This window comes from Passer domesticus, chromosome 13, assembly GCF_036417665.1.
Source record: "Passer domesticus isolate bPasDom1 chromosome 13, bPasDom1.hap1, whole genome shotgun sequence".
Classification (NCBI taxonomy): domain Eukaryota; kingdom Metazoa; phylum Chordata; class Aves; order Passeriformes; family Passeridae; genus Passer; species Passer domesticus.
Window position 1 is genome coordinate 9,409,740 of NC_087486.1, and position 23,399 is coordinate 9,433,138.

At 49.5% G+C, this 23,399-nt stretch overlaps 1 protein-coding gene across 4 annotated transcripts in view; it reads right to left on the minus strand.

Moving 5' to 3' along the window:
- Positions 1-23,399, minus strand: part of JADE2 (jade family PHD finger 2) — a 73,430-nt gene that overhangs the window by 16,566 nt on the left and 33,465 nt on the right. For all 4 annotated transcript variants that reach the window (XM_064387967.1, XM_064387968.1, XM_064387965.1 and 1 more), the window contains 4 exons: positions 18,731-18,900; positions 8,948-9,159; positions 5,117-5,284; positions 4,529-4,645 (listed from right to left, as the gene is read on the minus strand). In XM_064387967.1, coding sequence (XP_064244037.1) covers positions 4,529-4,645; positions 5,117-5,284; positions 8,948-9,159; positions 18,731-18,900 — 667 coding nt within the window. The remainder of the gene's footprint in view (positions 1-4,528; positions 4,646-5,116; positions 5,285-8,947; positions 9,160-18,730; positions 18,901-23,399) is intronic.

The window sequence follows — 23,399 nt, forward strand, 5'->3', positions numbered from 1 at the left end:
GTGGGCTATTACTGTAGGCACTACTTCGGCTTTAATAGAAGAATTGCTCTTGTGGGGGATGAAGATGCACTTGTGGCCTGGAGGACCAGGTGGAGGCATGTGAAATGTCCTGAATGTTGATGACAAACCATTTAGTTTTACTGGGGCTCTTCTGCACCTTAATTCTCAAAACGAAAAATATATTCTGGTAGTAGTTGAGGAACAGAAGTTTTACAGCTTTTTATCATCATCCCATCCATCAGCCCTGAATCCTGCTCAGGCACCCGGGGGCGAACTTTTGACGTTGCTGCTTTTAGATATTTTCCTTTGACTTTTTTCATGAGTCTGCTGGTGCTCAAGAAGCTGCCAGGACCAAGAAAAGCGTAGGCAAGCACTGTCCAAATCCTTCACTTCCAGAGCTCTCCAGGCCCTGCTCCAAAGCCTCAGAGAGCAGTGGGAAGAGCTGGAGGCAGCTCTGGCTGTACCAGCACGGCTCTGGGCAGCAATGCTGGGCACTACCTCCCACAGGCACCACAAGCAAGTGGATTATGAACTCCAACACCATGTTCACCCTGTTTAAAAATGGGCATCTGGTTCTAATTTCAGTCTGAAATTGTTCACAAAAATACCTGCAACTTGCAAAACTCAACTCCTTCTGCTCTGCTGCTGGCACTGGCTTTGAGCCTGGCACTGTGGGGGACCCTGTGCCAGCCCAGGGCACTCAGCACCACAGTGGGCAGAGGGTGCCTGCCCTGCCACCCTGGCCTTCCCCTGGGACAAGCCCTGTCACAGCCACACACGCAGCTGAAGCACCAGCTCTGTTCCCAAGTATTTATTTTTGGCAGTGAAGGAGGGACAGAGGGAGCCCAGCCTGACTTGCAGCTTCCAGATTTACTCAGGGCAGTCAGTATATCACATGCTGGCTTTTAAAGCACACACAGTGCTGTCCCTTCCCTTCTGTTTCTGCCATCAGTGCTAAAAACAGCATTAACAACACGCCCATGTCTTCTGCCAGGACAGTGTCCTGCTAGCAGGAATGACCATCACTCCACCTCAGGAATAAAGCAAATCCAGTGACACTCATCCTGGATCTCTCTACTCCAACAGATGGCAAGCAGCACTTGTCAGAAACTGTGCCCAAAATGCAAACAGAAAATAATTAGGCAGCTCAGCTGACAGGGCAACAAAGAAAGATACCTGGTTGGCTACAGCCACTGAGGGACCCTGGATAAACTAACAATAAAAACATATTGATCCATCCCAGAATGGCGCTGGAATGAAGCCACTTGTGGCAGGAGGGAGGGATCTGCCACACAGAATGAACCAGGCTCAAAGGCTGGAGCAGTCCCCGCTTCGTTATCGATTGTGCTTCATTATCTTACAGCACCTTTCATTCAAGCACTTCAGCACATTTTGCTTATCCAGACAAATCCATTCCTAAATAAAACTGTGAGAGAGAGAGAGAGTAAAAACTGCCCCAGAGATTTAATGTGGGCTCCTAATTAGTCCTAAAATCATTCTTACTGGGAAGAAACAGAGAGATGATTTTAGTTGCCAAGGTCATCCAAACAGAAGTTTAGCAGCTTGCAGTGGTGCTCTGCTGCAGTTTGGGGCTGAGGGGAAGGAAGCAGCTCCTCCAACAGACCTGCAAGGGGAGCTCAGGAAGGAAAAATTAATTACCGGTGCTGAACACTGGCCAAGCCATCAGACACAACACTTCTGCATCCTTAAAAAACTACCATGTGATTTTTTGTGACCACAGATGGTCTGGAGCCTGGTAGAGCTTCTCAGCTAAAAATGGCAATTTCAGCCTCACAGACTCCTCGGAGGATATGGGGCAGAGGAGGGATGGGACTGGGGCAGCACAGGAAACACACTCTGCTCTCACCCCTGGTGCCACGTGCTGCCTTTGCAGGACAATGGGCAGAGACAGCTTTGGGAACCACCAGTTACCCCAGTGGATGAGGACCAGGGGCACTGCTTGCTTGATGGGAGGGGGTGGCAGTGGGCAGAGAAGTGTTGATGAATGGGGGAGTGATGGAGGACATTTCCAAGGGCTTTTTCTCCAAAAAGTGACAACAAAAAGAAAGCTGGAAGATGATGACTTCTTTGGAGAAGCTTGCCAAGCTTGAAGAGAGCCCTGGCATTCTGTGCTGCCTCGGTGAGCTCTTCCAGTCACTCTGACAAGCAAGGAGGAGGGAGTGGAGTCCCAAAAAAGCATAGTCAGGACTCAGGCTGCACCAGAGCCTGGCTCCTGGCACTCTCTTTTCCATCTCAGAAATGCAAACAAGAAAATTCCTCCTGCATTCTGAGCTCTCTGGCATCTCCTGATGTCTGACCACAAGAACCACCATGAAGTAATGACTTCCCCTGAGCAGGAGTCAGGCAAAGGGTGTCTCCAGAGCTGCATCCCTGCACAGCATCCAGTACTTTAGGCTCACACCAAGTTACACTGGGCTCACAGCTCTGTACCAGACAGCAGGGGTTGAGTTACATGCAGCAGCAAGGCAAAAGGCATGGACAGCAGCAAGGAGCTCTTTCTCAGGCTTCTTTGAGTTTCTTTCTCTTCTGATGGTCAAATTTGGATGGGGAAAAACATCTCCACACACAGAGGTCCCTACAAAGACTTCTCCTGTTTGTCTCTGCAAATGTGGCTGAGGTGGGTGTTTTCTCAAGCTGCAGTGCTGCCTCTGAGATGCCCTGCTTGGATGACAGTCATCTACTCCTCCAGCCTGCCTCCCAGATATCACCTTCATAAAACCCTCTTGGCCACTTGGAAAACCCTCTCCTGGAAGCAACTTTCTTCTTTCTGCAGACCTGCCCACCTGCAGCACCTGACTTCTGCTGCCAGGAACAAACACCCAGTGCTTTTGCAGAAAACAACATGCTCCTTTCAGAGCTGGGTCACAAACCCAAAATGCTGACAAGGGTAGATCCCACCTGTATAAACAGGCACCAGCAAAAATATGCTTCATAAAATATGCTCTATAAAATATGCTCCACAAAATATGCTCCACAAACATAAGCTTTCAAAACAGAGCTCTGTACCATGGATGAGTACAGAGCGTATTTGTTTACCTATGGGTGTTAATTTACCCCATAAACCCTTACATAAAGGCACTGCCTGCTTTTTTGTCACTTCTCCCCCTTTTCCTTGAAGCAAAGCCATCCTGCACACGGCAGGGTGGCCTCGGCAAATGCTCCAGGGGCAATCTCATGAAGACTTATAAACCATGAGCTGCCAGCACATGAGGCAGCAAGGCTCCAGTTCTGTCTCAGGTGACCTTTAATGCAAATCCACTCAGTACCCAGGATCTCACAGCTCCCATGTCATGATGGCACTAAGAGGATGAAGCCTGAGAGACACTGAATTCTTTCTGATGCTGCCAAGCCTGTTTGCTTCCTTCCCTGCCCCTCTGTTCTTTGAAAGCAGTTGCCATTCTGACACAGTATCTCCATCTGGCAGGGTGAATAAGCACCCAGAGCCATCAAAAAATGACTCAATGCGACAGATTTAAAGAAGTATTGTGAGATTTCATTTCAAACTATGGGGATTACTTTTAAATAGCTGCCTTTAAGGTATTAAACCCAAGATGACAGCACAAACACAGCTCAGCACTGCAGAGCTCCTATCCCTGCTGTCCTTCTGCCACCAGCCAGCAGCTCCTGGTCCATGGTCACTGCTGCAAACACTGACTCCCAGTGTGCAGCTCCTGCTGAGGTACCAGAGCTGATCACTTGAATCCTTAAATTTCTCTCAATTTTTCAAAGCTTCATGGCTATTCTCTGGGACTACCAAGACATCAGGCCAAGCAGGTGGAAGGAGAGGGAATCAGGGGGTTCAGCAGGGTTCCCTAAATGCCCTCACACCAGGAGTGCTGCATTATGGGTGGGAGCTTCTGCTCTGCTCCCCAAGGTCAGAGATCATGGTGTGAGAAGCTATGTCCCACTTTTGCAATAGAAAAGCCTGGAGAATCCTGCTTTCTACCTGAAAACAGAATTTCTGCCTCTCCTGTTGTGGGGAGGGCAGGCAATCAGGTATCTGCAGTGGTTTGTTTAGGGGTGGCACAACAGAAAATGTGGAAATGTAATACATGGGAAGTACTTTATTTTCCCAGCCAGCAGGTCAGTGAGGACCATCCCACCCTGGTGCACCCTGATATCCCCACAACTGAAAGGCTGACCCCCTGAGGTTTGTGAAATACTTGTGTTATGTATCCCATGAGCACCTCACTTTCCTGGCAGCCTCACAAAGCCCTTTTCCTGGAGGTTTCTGATCTAAATCAAGGTCACTTGCAGTCCCAGTAATTAATGTCACTACAGCAACACCACTGTGTTATGCAAATAAAGTTAATCTAGATTTCTAGCACTCAGTGCATTAAATGATTGCAAACAACATCTGATGATGCCTGACAGGCTCTTGTCACTATGTTTACTCAGAACAGAAATAAGTCATGCAGACCATGTCCTTCAGCATCTCAGGACTCTCCAGTGGCTGATACAGGTACAGCCCTGGAGCTCTGAGCTTCTCCAGTGCCAAGTTACATACCTGAATGCATGTCCCAGTGCACTCCTTGCAGAGGCTGCAGGACAAAGCCCATCTGCTTGCTGGGATATGTGAGATCTTCGTAATGGGTTCCATTTTTTCAGGACATCCAATGCTAACCTGGCCACAAGACAGAACACAAGTTGTAAATATCAGCTATGGTCCCAAATCTCCTACAAGGGGGTGTCTGTGACAGTCTGAATGAGGGACGGATTACATTTCTTATTCTTCAGGGTCAGTTGTAATTTGAAAAAAAAAAACCAAACTCCCCAAACCAGAAACAAATCTGGATAACAAAGAAGGAAAAATTTATGTTGTTTTTTCCTCTGCATTAATTCCTCATCTCAGGTGTATCTCAGATGGGCATATGAAATTAGCTTTACTCTGCTCAAAGGTATGCCCCTCCCACTGTGGCCTTGCAGCCCAATTCTCTGCCCTCCTTTAATTAGCAGCTCCTTGGCTGCTAATTAGTGGCTCTGGCACAGCCTGAGGAGCCAAACTGCATTTGTTATTTACACCTTTAACAAACACCCTGGGCCAAGACCTGAAACCCCCACCCGTGTGTGAGGAGGAGGCTGGAAAAGCTCTTACTTCAGGTATCCATAAGGCACAGCTCACGTGGACCCATTTCGTGCCGCTCCGGGTGGGCTTCAGCGCTCCCCCCCTCTTGGGGCACAGCAGACACTTGGGCTGGACTCCCAGGGCACAGGTCCGGCACAGCCAGCTCCCAATGGGCACCTTCAGGATGCCATAGCACGCCTGTGGAGACACGAGGGACAAGGAATGATCCAGCAGCCCGGGATGAGCACCCTCCCAGAGCTGCTCCGTCACTCCCAGCTCTCCCAGTGCCGCTGCATCCCAGTGAACAGCAGAGTCAGTGCAGCACACGCAGGGAGCTGAAGTTTTCCTCACTACCTTCCCTGTTTTCACATGGATGCTCATGGTGTGTCCTGGGTTTTAATTAAAAGCTAAAAATGTGCTGTGCACCATGCCAAGCACCCGCCTGGCTCCAGGGGGGGGTGGGCAGAGCCCCCAGCAGCAGCAGCAGCTCTGCGGTGCAGACATCTGCCCGCTCGTGTCCTGCCCCCTCCTGCCCCAGGATGACTGGGAAAAGCCAGAAATGCTCTGCAGAGAAATCTTCTGAGGTCACTGAGGGCTGGAAAGCCACAAGCCCACGATTGAGAAAGTTGACCACACTGGTTAGAGACCCAGCACAGCCCAAAGGGGAAGCAAAAATAAATACGGAAAGGCAAAAAGGGGAAGCCAATAGTAATGAATGTAAATGAGATGGGAGGAACCAAAAAAGATAATAAATCTTAAGGATGACACATCTAAAGGGGGCAGAGACAAGTCTCCAGCCAAGAGAGTGAGACCTGAAAGACTCAGGCTGCCCAGGGAGCTCCCTGACCAGCTGTGGTAATGCAGGACACCAAGAAGCCAAAGTGTTTTATAAATATTTCTCCTCCGTACTTGGGGAAGAGCCAAATGATAAGCCATATCACATAATGATAAATACTTCCCACTTTCACCATGATTTATGACTGCATTAAACAGCTACTGCTAAAACTAGACAGTTTTTAACTGGCAGGTCCTGATAACTCACACTTAAAGGGTTTCCAGAGGGCAACACACTGCCTTGGGCACTTACACAGGGCTGTGTCCCTATTTAAAGCGAGGAGATGTAATTAATTCTACATCTGGCTGCTCTGACATCCCTGCAGAAGGCAAGCAGCCAGTGCTGACAAGGACCCCCAGCACTGGTGGCTGCAAATTGAGCCCAGGCATTCGTCAGCTCCACTTCTTGAAGTTTACCTCCAAAAAGAGCAGCTTTTTCTCCTGCTGCTGCAGGTCATTGTCACTGCATGTGACAGTGCTGTGGGTGGGGACAGGAACAGAGGGGGCACATGGAGATGTGTGAGCTTGGCAAAAGTACATCATTGGTCTCTACTGGCCCAGAAGAGACTACAACATGACTTTAGTTTGCCCCAAATCACAAATTGATAGCGGTTTCCAAGTGGAAAAAGCCATTTTATGAACAGATTATTGGGATAAAAAGGAATTAAGAGAGGAAATATTATTGCTGCGAGTCTACATGGTTCAAAGAGACTTAACTGTGTGTTTCACAGTGCCTCCAAATCTGATAGATAAATCATTTCTGGAACACAGTTTTATAAAACATATGATTTATTACCAGGCAGGAATCAGCCCGATATGTACTAGCAGCAGAATGAACTGGCAGACTCATCTCAAAATCCAGGGGAAAGCAGGAATTATGATCATCTCTAGCAGACTCATGGATCTTGGTTATTTATTTCTAGTGATTTTAGAGTAGCTGAAGGTGCAATTCTGCTCCTGAGAAGCAAATACAGGTCTTCCATCCCAGACAAGGAGCAGCTTTAGAAACAAGGTGCATTATCAGCTAAACACCCTCTTCCACGTCCAGCACCAGGCAGAAGGTGCTCCAGAAATATGAAGCCAGAGGAATGCTGAATAGGAGCAGCACAGCTATTTTTATTGCTGCATCTATTTGGGGTGCAACATCCCTGAGAACGAGATGTCAAAAAACCAGGGAGGATGCCAAGCCACAGAGGAGCTTGGTGTGGCCATGGAACAGAGGGCAGGTTCAGCCATGTGCCATACCAGGGAAAGGGAATTCAGTGATGACAGGCCCATGGCATGGTGGCTGGAAACCGAAGGTGGATGGTTCCCATGCTAAGCAGAAGTGTGATGTTGTCACTGTGAGAGCAATGAACTGTGATTTAGCAGTGGGGGGCATGCTTTCACCTCGCTGACAATTTTAAAAGGACAACTGCACGTGCTTTCTGAAAGCTTCACTTCACAGGAATCAATTAATAGCCAGCCTCATGGCTTGTGCTATGCAGATGAAGTGAGTACAACATCACCTGGCACCATAACCCACCACGGTGTGTCCTGAGCCCCTTCCCAATGGGACGCAGGAGGACAAGGCATGGCTCTGGTGAAGCCCACAGCACCAGCACCCATATGCCTCCAGGAAAGCACCAAAGCACCATTCCCAGCAGGTTTTGGACATGGTGCTGGCAAAGGCATGGGACAGGTTAGATAACCATGATGCCACGTAACACCCTGCACTGTGGCTCTGGACTTCGTGGCTTAGGGTGTAAATCAGGGCAGAGATTAAATCATGGGCAGCTTATGGGCTGGCATAGGGCTTAGGGCTGGACTTTGCTCCCTGAAAACAACTGAAAATCTCTCTTTTCTTTCAACAGCCTTGAAATCCAGGCTGCTGTGTCCCCTTCTGCAGCACTGGGGCTGCTGCTGAAAGCGGAGCCCACACGGTGCCATGGCTCCTCCTGAGTCCCTGCTGTGGCTCATGCCAGCTCACAGCCTGACATTGCCACTTGGGCTTGTTAAAAAAGAACCCAAGACAAAAAAATACCTCGAACCCAACCCTGAATCATTCTGGTATTTTGTGGAATCTGATTCACTGATGGAAACCATTCAAAACACCCACCACCCGCAACTATAGATATCTCCAGTGCTCTCCCACCTCCAGGAAGCACTGATGGAAAAGCTGCCCAAAAGATGAGCAAACGGCTCTCTTTAGAACTAAAAAAACCCAAAACTGTTCACACAGAGGGTGAAGACCAGGTGTTGTTGCTGCCATCCCAGCACTACACAGCGCTTCCTCTTGAAGCATGACCAGTAAAACCTCCCTGGATCCACAAGGGACCCAGGAGACCCTCACATGGCTGCCTTCCCCTTGTCAAGGTTTCCCCAAAAGCATGAGGCCCACAGACTCCCCCCAGCAAGAGCTTGAAGCATTAGCATTCAATTCTACAAATAAAACTATTTTCCTCCAGGCAGCAAAATAAAATGAAGTCCCACGCTCACACAGTGGGGAAGCTGGGACAGAAACCCTGCGATGTGAGACCGCACTGGTGGAGCTGGAAGGTCCAACCACTCCCCAGACAAGGCAGAGGAGGAGGAAGCTGGGGGGTCTGTGCAAGCCCACCCCTCTGGTGAGCACAGGACTGCAGACCCAGCCACCTGCCAAGTCTTGCACACAGTGCTGGTCACCTGAATGTGCTACAGATCCCACTGGGGCTCCATAAATGGGGTAAAGAAGAATAAGCATATTAAAGGACAAGAAGACATAAAATAAAATATCCCAGAGACCAGAGAATAAGGAGGAAGGAGCACTTCAACCTCTGGTTGTGTGTTTCTGAGGGCACTTATAAATGGTTGGGGGTAAGAAAGTAAGAAAAGCAAGTTTGCTGTCTGCCAGCTATCCAAGACCCTGCTGCTGTCCCCACTCCTCTGGAGCTGCCCTTGGGATCCACCAGGAAAGCCCACCAGGTGTCTACAGCAGCCCAGGGGAAGGGATGGGAGGAACCCAGAGGAGGAGGGTGCCAGAGGGTGACAGCAGAGCCCGGGGCTCACCTGGTGCACGCAGACGTTGCACTTGTCACAGAACACCATCTCGTTGCCGTCCTCCCCCTCGGGCGAGCGGCACACGTCACACACCACGTCCTCGTCGTACTCGATGCCCAAGCCCTCCTCGGTCTCGATGGCGATGTTCATGTTCTCGTAGCACATGGTCTCCAGCTCCTCCAGCACTCGCTCCAGGGTGATCTCGTCCAGCTCGGGCTTTTCTGCAGGGCAGAAGGCAGAGCGTGAAGGCAGAGCCCCCGCAGCAGCCCTGGCACAGGGACTCACCCGCCCTCGGGAGCGTTTTGCCAGGGGCTGAGCACTGCAGATGGAGACTCCAGAGGCAACAGCGGCGATTCGGAAAACGGCCGCTCCTAACTCGGGATGCAGTTTGTATTTCACAGACAGTAACAAAATATTGCTGCTGGCTGGGAGGAAGGAAAGCCATTCAGCTGAAGCAGTGCGGATAATTGGGGCTGACAGTTTAAATGTTCAAGGAGACACGTTTTGCAAAGATGCGCTCTGCAGAGAGGGCTCAGACAAGCTTTGGCAACACAAAGTCGGTGCTTTAATTGTTAAGACTGAAAATTGACCATTTTAAGGCCAATTAAACGGAAATGCAAAACTGAAGCCAAAGGCAGAAAGAGGATAAATGAGAGGGGTTTTTTGTGTTTGGGTTTAGTGAAATTAGAAATTGGAAGACCCAGGTGGGTCTTTTATTCCCTCCGCACCAGGATCTTTAATGGAGAGAGGTGGCAGAAATGCTTTACCAGAGCTTTCTCCACAGAGACAAACCAGTCTCTGTGTAAGGTCAATAACCAGCAGAGGTTTTTTTAGAGCAGCAACCTCTAGGAGTGGGATACCCAGCTGCCTTTTAGACAGGGCATGCTGCTACCAGGAGCTCAGCAGCCCCAAAATGGTGCCACACAGAAAGCTTGTCCCAGAAGGGCTGCCTCCCACCTGCACACAAAAATCCTAGTGCCATAAATGCAATGTGAGGTCACTGCAGGCAAGGAAGAAAATCTCTCAGGAGCAGGAGTGAGGTTCTCCATGAAGGGTTAGAGGCAGAGTTAAGCCCCCAACACATCCTGTCTCCCAACGAGCTCTATGTCATCAGAGAAGAAGGGACAGAAGTACCAGCAGGATGCAATACAAAACAATTAGACTTTGTAGTTCATTAGTGTAAAGTATCCACAACTGGCCAGACAGTGGAGGAGACTGTCCACTGCTGTCCACCCTCCTTGCTCCAAAGCAATGGAAGAAAATACCTCATTTATAAGCAGAGATGGGGAAAAACGGCTTGAGGAAGAACCCATAAGGAATAGTTACTAATTAAATGTTCAGTGAAAAATTTGGCATCCTGGTCATCTCTCAAGCCACAGTGTGATGTCCCTGCTCTGGGCTGAACTTTGGGCTGCTCTAAAGCCCTGAGTTGCAGGGGTCCCAGCACCTCTGGCTGGATGGGGCTGGCAGAGGCTGCATCTTTTCTCCCCACAGCCACTGATGAACTGAAAAAACTCTGTCAAGGGGGAAAGCATCACGTAGGCGAGCTCGGCAAGCAAACACACCATTGTCTGCCTTTTTAAGCTCTTCCCCAATGTTTCACTGGCACGGTTTCCCTTGGCTTGACAAGTCCCTGCAAACATCCAGCCTGGCATTTTACACGTCTATGTCGAGTCTGAGATACCATCTAAGACAGACAACACTGTTCCCTATCACAGCCCTTTCAAGAGCTCGGGCTGCTGTGCTGCAACATGCCAAGGAACCTGCTGATACCTGTTTGATCCCACAGCAGCCCCGGGATGGGCGTGGGATCCCAGCCCCAGGCTGGCACAGGCTGCCTGGGGCCTCTGCAGCTCAGCAATGTGAAGCATCCTGCACTAGCACAGCGAGTTCTGAGCACCAGGGCTGGGATGCAGCCACCATCTTGCTCTTGGCACCGTTCCGGTGGGATGTCATGGAAACATGGAATGGTTTAGCTTGGAAAGGACCTTAAAGATCTTCTTGTTCCAGCCTCCCCTCCATGGGCAGGGACACATTCCACTAGACCAGGTTGCTCCAAGCCCTGTCCAAGTGCTCCCTTGAACACTTCCAGCCACAGTTTTTCTGGGTAACCTGTGCCAGGGCCTCTCCACCCACACAGGGAAGAATTTATTTCCAGTATCTAATCTAAATCGATCCTCTTTCAATTCAAAGCCATCTCCCCTTGTCCTATCATTGCCTGCATGTTACAGAGAAAGTCAGAGCATAATTTCTGCCTTAATGGAGTCCCTTTACAAACACACCACCCGAGGTGCACTTGCTCAACATGAGTTTATGTGAGTATTAAACCAGTCCAGCAAGAATATCCTCCTCTTGGTCAGGGCTTCAACTCCCCATCTGTGACTATGAGCCTGGGCACCAGAGTGGAGTCTGGAGTTAGTCTGGAGTTACTCCATTCCTCCCAACATTTCAGGCTCTGCTCTTCTGGAAAGCAAAATGATCATCAAGGTGCTCCCAGTGCTTTTCCCCACACACTTTCCAGAGCTGCCCTGTGCTCATGGGAGAGGGCAGGCAGGGAGCTGTCAGCTGCAGGCAGCATGAGGAAGGAAAGGGAGGGGGTTTTCCACAGGAATCATGAACTCAACCTTGCCCAGGATCATGCTGGCATTGCCACTGTTCCACTCCACCTCGAGTGGAAAGAAGCAGCACCCAGCCCACCTCCTGAATTTTCCACCATCACCTGCTTAACCCTGGGGAGAAAGTTCATGCTGATCCCAAAACTCCTGTGCCAGAGGAAGGCCAGAGGCAGAGGGAGAGCAGTGGGGTTCCCTCTCCACTCTCTGCGGCATGCAGCTATTACAGCCCTACATGGGAGTATGGATGTGTCCCCCTGCACACACACACACAAACACATACACACACAGAGGCACTCTCACACACAGGCACTCCCACACACACACACACACACAGGCACTCTCACGCTCCATTTAGGTGTAATTACATTAGGAATGCGTTTGCCAAGCCTCATCCCAAACACCTCGGAGCTTATTGAATTGACAATTGCACTTGATGGGGATGAAGCGATTAATCGTTTATGAAACACTAAACAATGGGGCCTGGGGGTGAAGTGCTTTTTCCATTTGTGCTCCATTTATCTCCTTCTGTATCACATGAAGTTTGTGCTACTAAAATCCATTCATAAAATTGTCATCTTTTTGGCTGCAAAAGCTCTCTCTTTATTGATTGTGGCCAGCTAAACAGCAAACAAAAAAAATCCTCCACCAAAACACTCTCTGAGTGTGCATGCACAAGTGACACTATTACTGTCCCCAGAGAAGGAAAGCAAAGACACAGAGAGCTGATCTTGGCCACAATTAACAAATCCAGGGATGTCCACATTTGGGTCCATCACCACATCAGCAGACTCTACCTGCTGACCAAGAGTATTTTCACCTGGTTAAGGCGTGCCAAGGTCTTAGGCAAGAAAACAAAGCTTTTCTGAGCCCTCACAGAAGACAGCAGTGATAGCCATAAACTTCAGAGTTTCTGTCTGGAGAGACACAGGCAGAGGTGAGGATTCAATCCCATGCCAATATGATCCCTGGCTATTTAATTCAGAACACCAACACAGGAGGAATAAGTCCCATCACCCCTTCCAGGAGGCCACCCACACCCTTTCCCCATTAACACTGAGTTCATTAACGATGATGGGTTTTGATGTGGCCACCCAGCCTCCCTGGAACACCCCAGTGTTGCCCCTCAGTGGGAAGGGCTGTAATCCAGGGAATGCTGCCTCCCACGGCATCTCAGATGGGAAAATCTGTCCCCTCTCTGCACAGGGCAGGACGCTCTGGGGTAGCACCTTCCCAGCTAAAGGAAGCACCAGAAAATGGGACTTGCTTCAGAAATGGAGGAGAAGAGGTGACAGATAATGATGCACTATAGGAAGTCTCCAGATTTGATTCATGAAAAGAAAACATGAAGGAACTTTGCCCCAAGCAAAAAAGTCTTGCCTGTGTGTCTGAGTCAGGGCCTGCCATGATCCCTGCGGAGCATCCCCATCATCCCAGGGGCTCCCAAGGGGCCAGCCCAACTCCACACAGCTCAGCCCTTACAAGTGCCCACACAGCACCTGAAACACAGAATTTTAACACTCCATCCCAAAGGAGCTGGGATTCCTGGGCTGGCCCCACAGCACCAGGCACATTCCTCCACACAACGCCGCCCTCCCTTGTAATTATTCCTGTAATATCGTAATTTATGTGGCATCAAGGAGCAATATTCTTCTGCTAAATGAATTCTCAGCTACTCCTTGTCGTGGTGTGAGCCAACTCACTGCGAGGGGAGGAAAAAAATAGCTGGAGAGCCACCTTTCACAGAATAGAGACCTACTTCTGACTGAACTGTGCTCCACTAATATCAATTTACTGAAACAATAAATCCTTTCCCCCTGTGGAGAATACCTGGAGATAGAAACAGCTCATGAACAAACAGCTATCAGGACTGCAGGCTGTGCCATTTGCTGATTCACAGACTATAAACCTGGGAGTCTACTTTTCAGGAAATATATATATTAAAAAAAAAATCAAAATTACTGCTTTTTAGAATTATAATTGAAAAAGGGAAAGCAGTTGTGAGACGATGTATGCTTGTCTTTGGCTGTCTTTGAAACCCTGAGGTGAAAGAATGACAGGTCCCTGATGGGATGGGGTGTTCACACATGGTACAGGGACCACACACTCCAGAAATCTCCTTCCAGCCCACTGGTCCCCCAGCTCGCCCCGGGCAAGCCACTTCAAACCTGTCTGCTTTGGCACTTGTGGGGACAGCAGGCACCCTGCCCCGGGCTGAGTGCCCCCTGGGCAGCCTTCAGGGACGTCAGGGGATGACAGCCAACATCATCCATCAGGGACATCAGGGGATGACAGCCAACCACCTGAACACCACCCCAGAGCAGCTGGGACTCCCACAGCCTCCTCCAGCCCAGCACCTGCAGACACACAACCTCTGGACGATGCAGCAATTGTACATTAATCTTTTATCAATGTTGTTTATAAACAGACCCTGCATGTAAAGCGTGACCAACACACAAACAGCGAACTGAGCATTCATAGTGAAACCTCCAGACATTTTGTTACAAACACAGCCTGCTAATGCACTTTAAAAGATTTACAGGAACCAATTATCACCCTTTCTGCCACCCACCGACATCAATTATTGCTCAAATTTAAGATGATGACAAAATGTTTCAGAAGCCGCTTTAGAAGCTGCTGCCTCTCTGCAGCGATGCTCGGCTCTGACAGGGCTGTCCTAGAGCACTCCTGATGAAAGCCTCCTCACCCCATCAGCAGCAAAACTGGAGTATTGCTGGAAACTACTGCAATTACTGCCAGGAATTTATGGAAACGGCAAAACAGCGACTTGATGCACAAACTGATTGTGCTGAAAATGTGGAGGGAAAATGTCTTAAGAGTCTCCCACTCATCTCCAACCCTGCTAATCTATACATTAGTACATCACATACAATTAACACATTCATTTACACGTGGTATTGATTATCTGTAACTCTAAGGAGATAAATAAGCTCAGATCCAGAGGCTTGTGGTGTTTTACAGAGGGGAATAGCTTCAAACTGACAGAGGGCAGGGTGAGATTGGATATTAGGAGGAAATTCTTCCCTGTGAGGGTGGGGAGGTCCTGGCACAGGGTGCCCAGGGAAGCTGTGGCTGCCCCACCCCTGCAAGTGTTCAAGAGCTTGGGGCAATCTGGGCTAGTGGAAGTTGTCCCTGCCCATGGCAGGGGACTTGGAATGGGATGAGCTTCAAGGTTCCTTCCAAACCATTCTACAATTCTATCCTGGGGTGTCCTGCACGGTGGGACACGGACACACGTGGGTGGGCAGCAGCTGCTTGGAAACAGGCTCTGCCTGGGGAGTGCCAGCTTGCTGCCTCAGGGTGGAAAAGGGGCTCCCAGAATCCCAAAAGGATGCAGTGGGATGGGAGCAGCCTCAGAGTGTGACACCCAAGACTGCCAGGGCGGGAAGCAGCCACTCTGTGAGGAGCAGGACTGACAGCAGCCTCTGCTCCACTGAGCACATCTTGCCCAGGGTACTGCACTGACTGCAGCTTATTTCACATCTACTTGACCAATCTCACCTCCGCCGAGGGAGGCATCATCTCATTAGCACACAGACATATCTCAAGTATGCAGCGATGAATTCCCCCCGGAGCTTCAAAAGCAATCCATGTGACCTTTGCATGTTCCTGCCATAAAATACCAGGAACACCTCCAGCTCCAAAGATAGAAGCTGTGGTGGGCATATGTGAGCAGAATACACCATATGGATTAAGTCAAGGGAATACTTAGAAACTTCAACTCTGCCTTCAGCAAAATTGATTCCGACAACAATTTTAGCAATTTCTTGAGGATTTTCCATGTGTTTATGAAGTGTCGATCACTGCAAAAGGATCTTTCAGCCTTGGTCTTTGAAGTCTCTCTACCTCCACTCTTACAATAGCTTTGGATTTAGTGGAGATCACAAAACACAGCATAAAATGTTACTGTAAAATGAAGACTTATGGCTGTCTAAAAGGACAGACCTGTGCTGCCTGGAGTGGCATGGACATTAATTTGGCTCTGGGCTCCATTCAGTCTTCTTCAGATCCACTTTTTTTACAATCTCATATTGCAGCAGCAACAAATAAAACACTTAGGCATGCCTAAATACTGACTTCATCTCTAGCACACAAAGGTTCTTTAAACAGCACATTTCCAGCGAGTACAGCAACAGCTACTGAGGCATCTTACTAGGGGGTTTAAAACTATTTAAAGCTGTTTTATGTTTAAAACTTTTGCTTTTCATGTGAAACCTTTGCTTTCTGGAGCAATTCCACTTAATTGGAAGAGGAGTCAGCAGGCAGAATGCAGAGAGCTGGAGCTATCTGGAGGTTTATCTGATCTCGGTGATAAAATTCCATCCCTGGGGTGACCTAAAAAGGACTGGAAAAGGCATGTGCTGTGTGCTACGTAGACCCACGAAAGGCGAGCTGGATGATCTCATAGGTGTTTTCCAGCTCTCCTCCCCGCACATCCTCAGGAGCCAGTCAGAGATCTGGATCCCTCTTTGTCATTAAATATTTTGGGAATGACACATTGTGCCCCTGGACAGCCCAGTGACAACAGTTCAGCCAAACACCCATGAGGAATTTAAACTTCTGCCTACCTCCTAAATTAATGCTGGGAGATAACTCCTGACTCCTCTGAATGGGAGGAGAGGCTGCTGTTCTCTAGTTAAGTCATGTTAATGATCTTGGAGATTAGCAAAGCAGGTTTGGAAATCTCAGCGAGTCATTAACAGTGTCATTAATGTCAAGGGCTTCCGGGAGAAAACACTATTTATGGACTGCCTCTGGACCAGCCCAGGCAGCAGCAATCCTCTGCCTTGGCTGGTGAAGGGCACCCAAATCCCACCCTGGCTTTTCCCATCTGGGGAGCAGAGGGAGCAAAGCCCCTGCTCTGTCCCAGCCTAGGAGCTGAGCAGCAATAGATTTGCTACAGCAGCTTTCCTCTCTGAGCCCCCACACCCCATCACTTCCACGGGCAGGAAGAGGCATCCCCCCACAGAACACAGCTCCCATCCTGCTTCCCACCTGCCAAACCCCCAGCTCCCCACAGCACCAGGGATGGGGCATTATCAAAGCCACATATTTTCCTCTCCAAGTCACTGGAAAAGATGTACTAGCCCTTGCAGTGCTAGAGAAGTTGGGGGGACTGGGGAAGGGGGAAAGATACCAGAATCCATTGGGCTGAAGCTTATCCACAGTGGATTTCACATGCCAAACACTGGTTTTCAAAGCTACTCTCTCCCCAGCATATTTAAGGCTCAGCCAGTAATGACAGTGCTCCCTCAGTGGCAGGAAGGGGCTGCAGAAGCAGGTGATGGGCAGTGATGTTCTCTGCACTGCTGGGACCACCTCGGTCCTTATCACCTTATCATCATCCTTATCACCATCTAGACTTGGTGATGGCAGGAAGGCTCAAGGGCTTCCTCAGATTCTGTGGTTTCATCCAGCCCAGCCCTGGACAAACATCTCCTAAGGACACTCCTTGGAAAAGGTGACTGGCTGATAAATGATGAGATGGAGGTTAAAAAATGCAGCTTGCTCAGAATGGCTGAGGGTCAGCAGCAAAGCACTGCCTGTGTCCTGACCTGGGATCCCCCGGGCTGCTGAGGTGGCAGCCACACACACCTGCACAGAGCAGGGGTATGGCTGGGATGAAGCTCAGCCTCCCCTCCGAGCTCAACTCACTGCCAGGGCAGTGCTGCTGGAGAAGCTGCCACTCTGCCCCAGCAGCACTCGTGGGTTTGGCACATTCCAGCCCAAAGGTGACATGGGGACCTAACTGGCCTGGGGCAGGGACCTTGCAATCAGCTCAACCTTCCATCACCCCAGGAGCTCCACATCTGAAAACTGCATTTGAAACCTAATACTTTGAAGAAATAATAAAGCAAGGCAAATTTAATCCAACTGAGCTGGAGAAGCCAAATCTCTGCCCGCTTCATTTCTAGAGACTTACGAAATACACACAAGTGGACATAGAGACAATGCTTCTCTGGAGCCCAGAGACACTTCTGATGGCCATGCAGCTGTGGAGAGGGCAAGGGAAATGTAGCAGGGGATACAGTGAAGGCACAGTGAGGTCAGAATGATGCCCAGTGTGGTTGAAAGTGGTTTCTTGATGCACCAACAGCAGCTGTGCATGGTTAGGAAGGGTGGATCCTCTGCAGGTCCTGAGCAGGACTGAAGCACTTGACTTTATCCAGCAGCACCCTCTGCTCTGCACAAGGACTTCACAGTAGCCTCAAAACCTTCGTGTGCCAATGACAGAGCTGAGGCTGCTAATACAGGACCAGATAATGAGGGCAGAACTGACTTGTGATTTCTCTGTGATGTTCAGATTATGGGAAATCCAATATACAGGATACCTATACCAGATAATCAGACAAACTGTGAAAGCAGCTTCTACAACTTTCTCAAGATCATGGTAACAAAATTTCATTGTAAATCATGAGTACACCAGAAGGACAGATCTTCCAAAACCAACATCAGTCAATGTCACAGCCAACTTCTAAGCTTGCCTGTGCTCCACACAAGCTCATTGAACTGCATCTTCCTGACCTCATCCTGAATCCTGCTGCAGCCCTCAACCAGCTGCCTGTGAGAGCCAGCCCAACCTCCTGCTCTGCAGTGCAGTATCCCATCTGCTCAAGCACCTGGTAAAATCCTTTTTCCCACTCTTGAGAGGCCTCTGCCACCAGGACTAACCTTTGTGTAGGCATGCTTGAGCCTCCACTGACCTCACAAGGTGAATGCTTTATTGAGGTATTACTCTTACCTGCAGGGCAGCAGCCCCACCACAGCAACCCCTCCCTAACAAGGACTGGAAAATCCCTCCACAGTCTGGCAGGACTACACACACCCATGGGCCTGTGCCAAAAAATGTGCCCAGCAGACCATGCTAAGCACTAGTGCCAATGGTCAAATTCCAAGCTCAGGTACTTGCACTCGACTAAAACCCACTAAAGGATTTGAAGAATGTGCAGTGATATAACAGCAGTGATGCAGGCAATGTTATGCTGTGATTATCCAGAGATGCCTGGAACAGGAAACAATCAGGACCAGCGCTTCTGACATTTCTTCTTCAAGGCCTTTAGTTCCACATGCTTACTCAAAAAGCCTGAATGCCCACTGTGGACAACCAGACCAGAAAAAAACAAAACAAAACAAAACAAAAAACCCCAGCAATACTCACCCATCTCCTTGAGCTCCATGTTAACAAGTTCCAGCCAGCAGGCATCGAGCTCGTCCAGGTCATAGCGGCTCATTCCTTGCAAGTAAGTCCTTGTGGCTTCTGAAATCTCAGAGCCAGGCAGGCTGCTCGGTGAAACCTGTGAGAGTGAGCTCTCCAGCTGGGGGATGATCCTGCAAGAAGAGAAGGGGAGGTTGAGAAAGAGCTACAACTCAGAAAAATATTCTGTTTCTTGCCATGCAGGGTGAGACCACACTGGGCACCTGTGAAGGAAAACAAAGCTATTGCACCTGAAGTCAATGCATGGGCCAGCACTGACAGACAGCCTCAGCAGAACAACTACAGCAAGAGTGTTCCCATTCATCGACAAAAATTAACCCTTTACATGAGAAAAATGAGGTGCAATGGAGATGATGCTCCAAGGACTGACAGCAAGCCCCCCAGGCATTAAGTGCTCCATGAGCACCTCCAGGGTGCTGTACACTGCAGTGCCACATCCACGCCGTGCTGGGCAGCATTTTGGCATGCTTGGCACTGGGGAACATCCCATGGTGGCCTGTGAGATTTGTTCTGAGCGCGCTCTAATCACAAGCACAGGGATGGGGAGAGGAGCTGCCTCATCTGCTGCAAACTCCCTGCACAGAGAACAACCAGGCACGGGCTGCCAGCTCTTCTGCCTTTCCTTGGCAACTCTGCAGCAATATGCATGATGCTTGCCATGCACATGTCAACAGTGTCACGCCCAATGACATGCAAGCAGAGGACAAGCTGGAAATGAGAAGCAGCCTGTGGAGCCAGCTGACAGATCTCAGCAAAGCTGGGAGCTGGAGCTTGCTGCAGGATTTGCACAGCTCCCATTTCCTCCCGTGAAATCCACCTCCTGGCACAGATATCAAGCCAGAAAGATGCTGCAAAGAAACAGCAACCAAACATACCTCACTGCAGCCTGTCAGTCCCTTCCAAACAGCTTCTCCCCACGCAAAGCTGCAGGACCCAGCCCTGCTCTTGCACCAGGGCCAGCTGGGAAGGCCACTGATCCCTGGAAGACTTTTATCTGCCTTCTGTCCTGCTATGTAAGCTAATGTCAGAGCATGGAGTGCCTTGTGCTCTGTGCTGTGCCTGGGGCAGAGCCATGGTGTCCATGACAGAACCAGATGAACTGTGGTACCAGATGCTCCCAGGTCTGTATGTGCCAAGCAGAGACGCTTGAGCCCAGCTGTCCTTGGGCATGAGACCCACCTGCCTTGCCCATGGTCAGGAAGGAAATCTGTGGCAGGGCAGGAAAATGAACCTGGAGTTTCTACAGACCCAGACACGCAGTTTAATTGCTGTCCTCTGTGGTCACAACCACTGGAGGTACTTCCAGAGCCACCAGCAGAGGAAGCAGCAATTTATGGCTCAGAGAAGGAAACATCAAGAAATGGGTTCTTATTATCTCTTTTGCTTTACTTTCCCCACCAGTAAATTGAAAATAAACATGTGACCCAATTTCCTGAATACATCTCCAAATTTAAGTTAAAGAACCAAAAAGAGCCACATGGAAAGACAGATCTCAGTCCCCACATTTTAAGACAATCTCACTGTAATCTAGGATAGGACTTGGGGATTCACTGACATCTCTAATGCAGACATTATGTTCCAGCCACAGCTTCAGGATTGGCATCTAAGGAGCTCCCAAACCCCTAAAATCAGAGAATCACACAATAAATGGGTTTGGAGGGGGCTCCCTGATGGTAACAGCTCCACCAGTGCTCAAAGATCATCCAGTTCCAGCCCTCCCTGCCATGGGCAGGGACACCTTCCACTGTCCCAGGTTGCTCCAAGCCCCATCCAACCTGGCCTTGGACACTTCCAGGGATGGAGCAGCCACAGCTTCTCTGGGCAACCTGTGCCAGGGCCTCACCACCCTCACAGGGAAGGATTTCTTTCTAATATCTAACCTAAATCTGCCCCCTGTCAGTTCAAAGCTCCTCCCCTCTGTCTAGTCACTACTGGACTAAAAAGTCCCTGTCCAGCCTTTCTTGCAGCCCCTTTAGCCACTGGAAGATGCAATTAACAAAAAAATAAAGCAGGAGCTGCTGGTGCATTGGCTCACATCAGACTGAAGCTCTCCTTCCCACGAGCCCAAGTCTGGGTCATCCCTCACAGAAACAGAACCTGGGTGTGGGAGCAGCCAGGCTGGCACAGCCTTGTTACAGGAGAGAAAAAAAAACAGTCCTCCACCTGCAACAAATGCTTCTGTTGGGAAGAGCTGCCTGAGCAGGCACGAGGTCGGGGCCATAAGCCCTCATTAAGCCAAGTTACACAAGCTGCTCACCCAAAAGCCCCTGCAACAGGTGATGCTCTGGTACCGAGCCAGCCACGGATGCTCGGGATGGCAGGAGGAAAGAGCTGCTATTTTTACCCTGGAATAAAATTGCAAAGATTAATGCTCTGTGTACATATCAAAGGAGTACCCTGAACAGGTCATTGACTGTACTGAGAGCACTGAAATGCACTCAGTGTGGTAAGCATGCTGATGTGACTGGAGCAGTCCCTTGGGGTTACCTCACACAGTGCATACAGTACTGCCTGCCAAGAGCACTGTGTGGGACCAGCCTGAGCCTGGGCACATCCCCTCCCACCTGGGCACACAGCTCCACCTCCTTTCTGCAGGTATCTTATGGAGAAGTTCTGCTGAACCTGATGCTCAGAGACAGGAGACAAGTGACTGTCCCCTTGAGTCATGTACCCACCTCCCCAGAGCTCCCAACGCCCCCAAACCTGGATCCATGTTCAGACTCTCAAACCTGGATCCATGTTCAGACTGTCAAACCTGGATCCATGTTCAGACTCTCAAACCTGGATCCATGTTCAGACTGTCAAACCAGGATCCATGTTCAGACTGTCAAACCTGGATCCATGTCCAGACTCTCAAACCTGGATCCATGTTCAGACTGTCAAACCTGGATCCATGTTCAGACTCCCAGGTCCTGGCTGTGCACAGTCCCTGGTGATGCAGAGATCACAGGGAGCTCAGGGGCTCCCTGATGGTAACAGCTCCACCAGTGCTCAATGTCCAGCTCTTTCTGACACTGTAATTAAATGCACTTTGCTTTGGTTTAATGGGAACTGGCACTTAGAAAGTGACATTTTGCCTCTCACCACGTCACTGATGATGAAGATCAAGGTAATGAAGATACAAACATCTAACAAGCTCACCAACACTCTGTTAAAAGGATTGAAACATGCCAGTGCAGTGATGGCAGGTGCCTCTCCCCATCTGGGAACACAGGGATCAGGGAGGGATGATCAGGTGCTACAGCACTCAGCAGACACTTTCCTACCAGGAATAAGTATTCATATGAAAAATATATTCTTAAGAAGATCACTAAACTTTAATTTTGATAATTCCTCCCCAAAACCCCATGCTGATCTAGCAGCATGGGCTGGGATCCCTTGGAGTTAATTCAGGCTTGGGGATACTGGGACATGTTCATGCCATTTTCTCACCATTTCAAATACCAGCAAACAGAGAAGGTCAGAAATTAAGAAACTGAAACAGCTGCTAAATAATTTTTCAAACAGTGAGAAACTTGTATAACCCTATGAAGACCTGCTGGAAGCCTGGTCCGGATCAACTCCCTGGTCCATCTGCAGCACTCGGGTAAACACAAGGGTTTTATGGCTTGCAAACAATTCAGCAAACCCTAAGAGAGCCTGTGCCTGTTCCCATGAACATTCCTCCCACCCCGAGGGGAGCTGGAGGCTCACATGGGGCATCCCAATGCCCCAGAGCTGCACAGCCTGCCACGGATTCCTGGATTTGCTTTGGTGGGTAAAATCACATTCCTAAAAAGCAGCCCACTCCTTCCTGACACATGCTAACACACCTGCAAGGAGCTTCCTGGAGCTGAGATATAAAGATCAGTGACTGCAGTGACAGTGCCTGAGGCTACAGGAGCTTTGGAAGGAAGAGATCCTACAGTCTAATCCAAGAGAGCAATCCTTTGGGAAGGACCATGCCCTGCCTCACAGCAACACAGAACACAGACCACGCTGGGCACCCTTCCTCACCTCCAGCAGCTTCAAGACACTGGAGCCCAAAAGCTGTAAGCTTTGTGCTGTCCAAACACTGCAGTGGAGACACAGCAAGAAAAAGGGAACAAAGCACAGAGGCTGCTCTCACCAGTGTCTGTCCATCTCCTGCTGGGCTCAAGAGCTGGGGATGTCATCAGGGCTCCCCTTTTGTGCAGGGACAAGTTGTAATCCACTGGGAAACCATGGGTTTTGGTTGTTTTTTTTTTTGTTTTGGTTTTTCCAAATTGCTGCTTGGTGTACAAAGAAATACCCAGTCTGGGTGATGAAGAGTCTGCACATGAGCCACCAACTCACCCAAATTCACCATCATGGCAAACAATCACAGAGGCAAAGCCTGCACCATGAGCCAGACCATGCACAGCAGCTCGATTACACAGGGGGAGCATTTACTCCTTTATTTTTCCAGAGACACAGCATTTTAAAAAAATCCTGTATCAATCAAAGGCTCATTTAAATGAAGGGCTGAAAATTGGGATCAGCCTGAAAATCACAACAAACCTGAGGCCATTAGTCTGAAAGTGGGTCTCAAGGGCACTTGAGGAAAAGGAGTAAGTGGACCCCAACACTCTTGAGGATCACATCTATCCCTGGA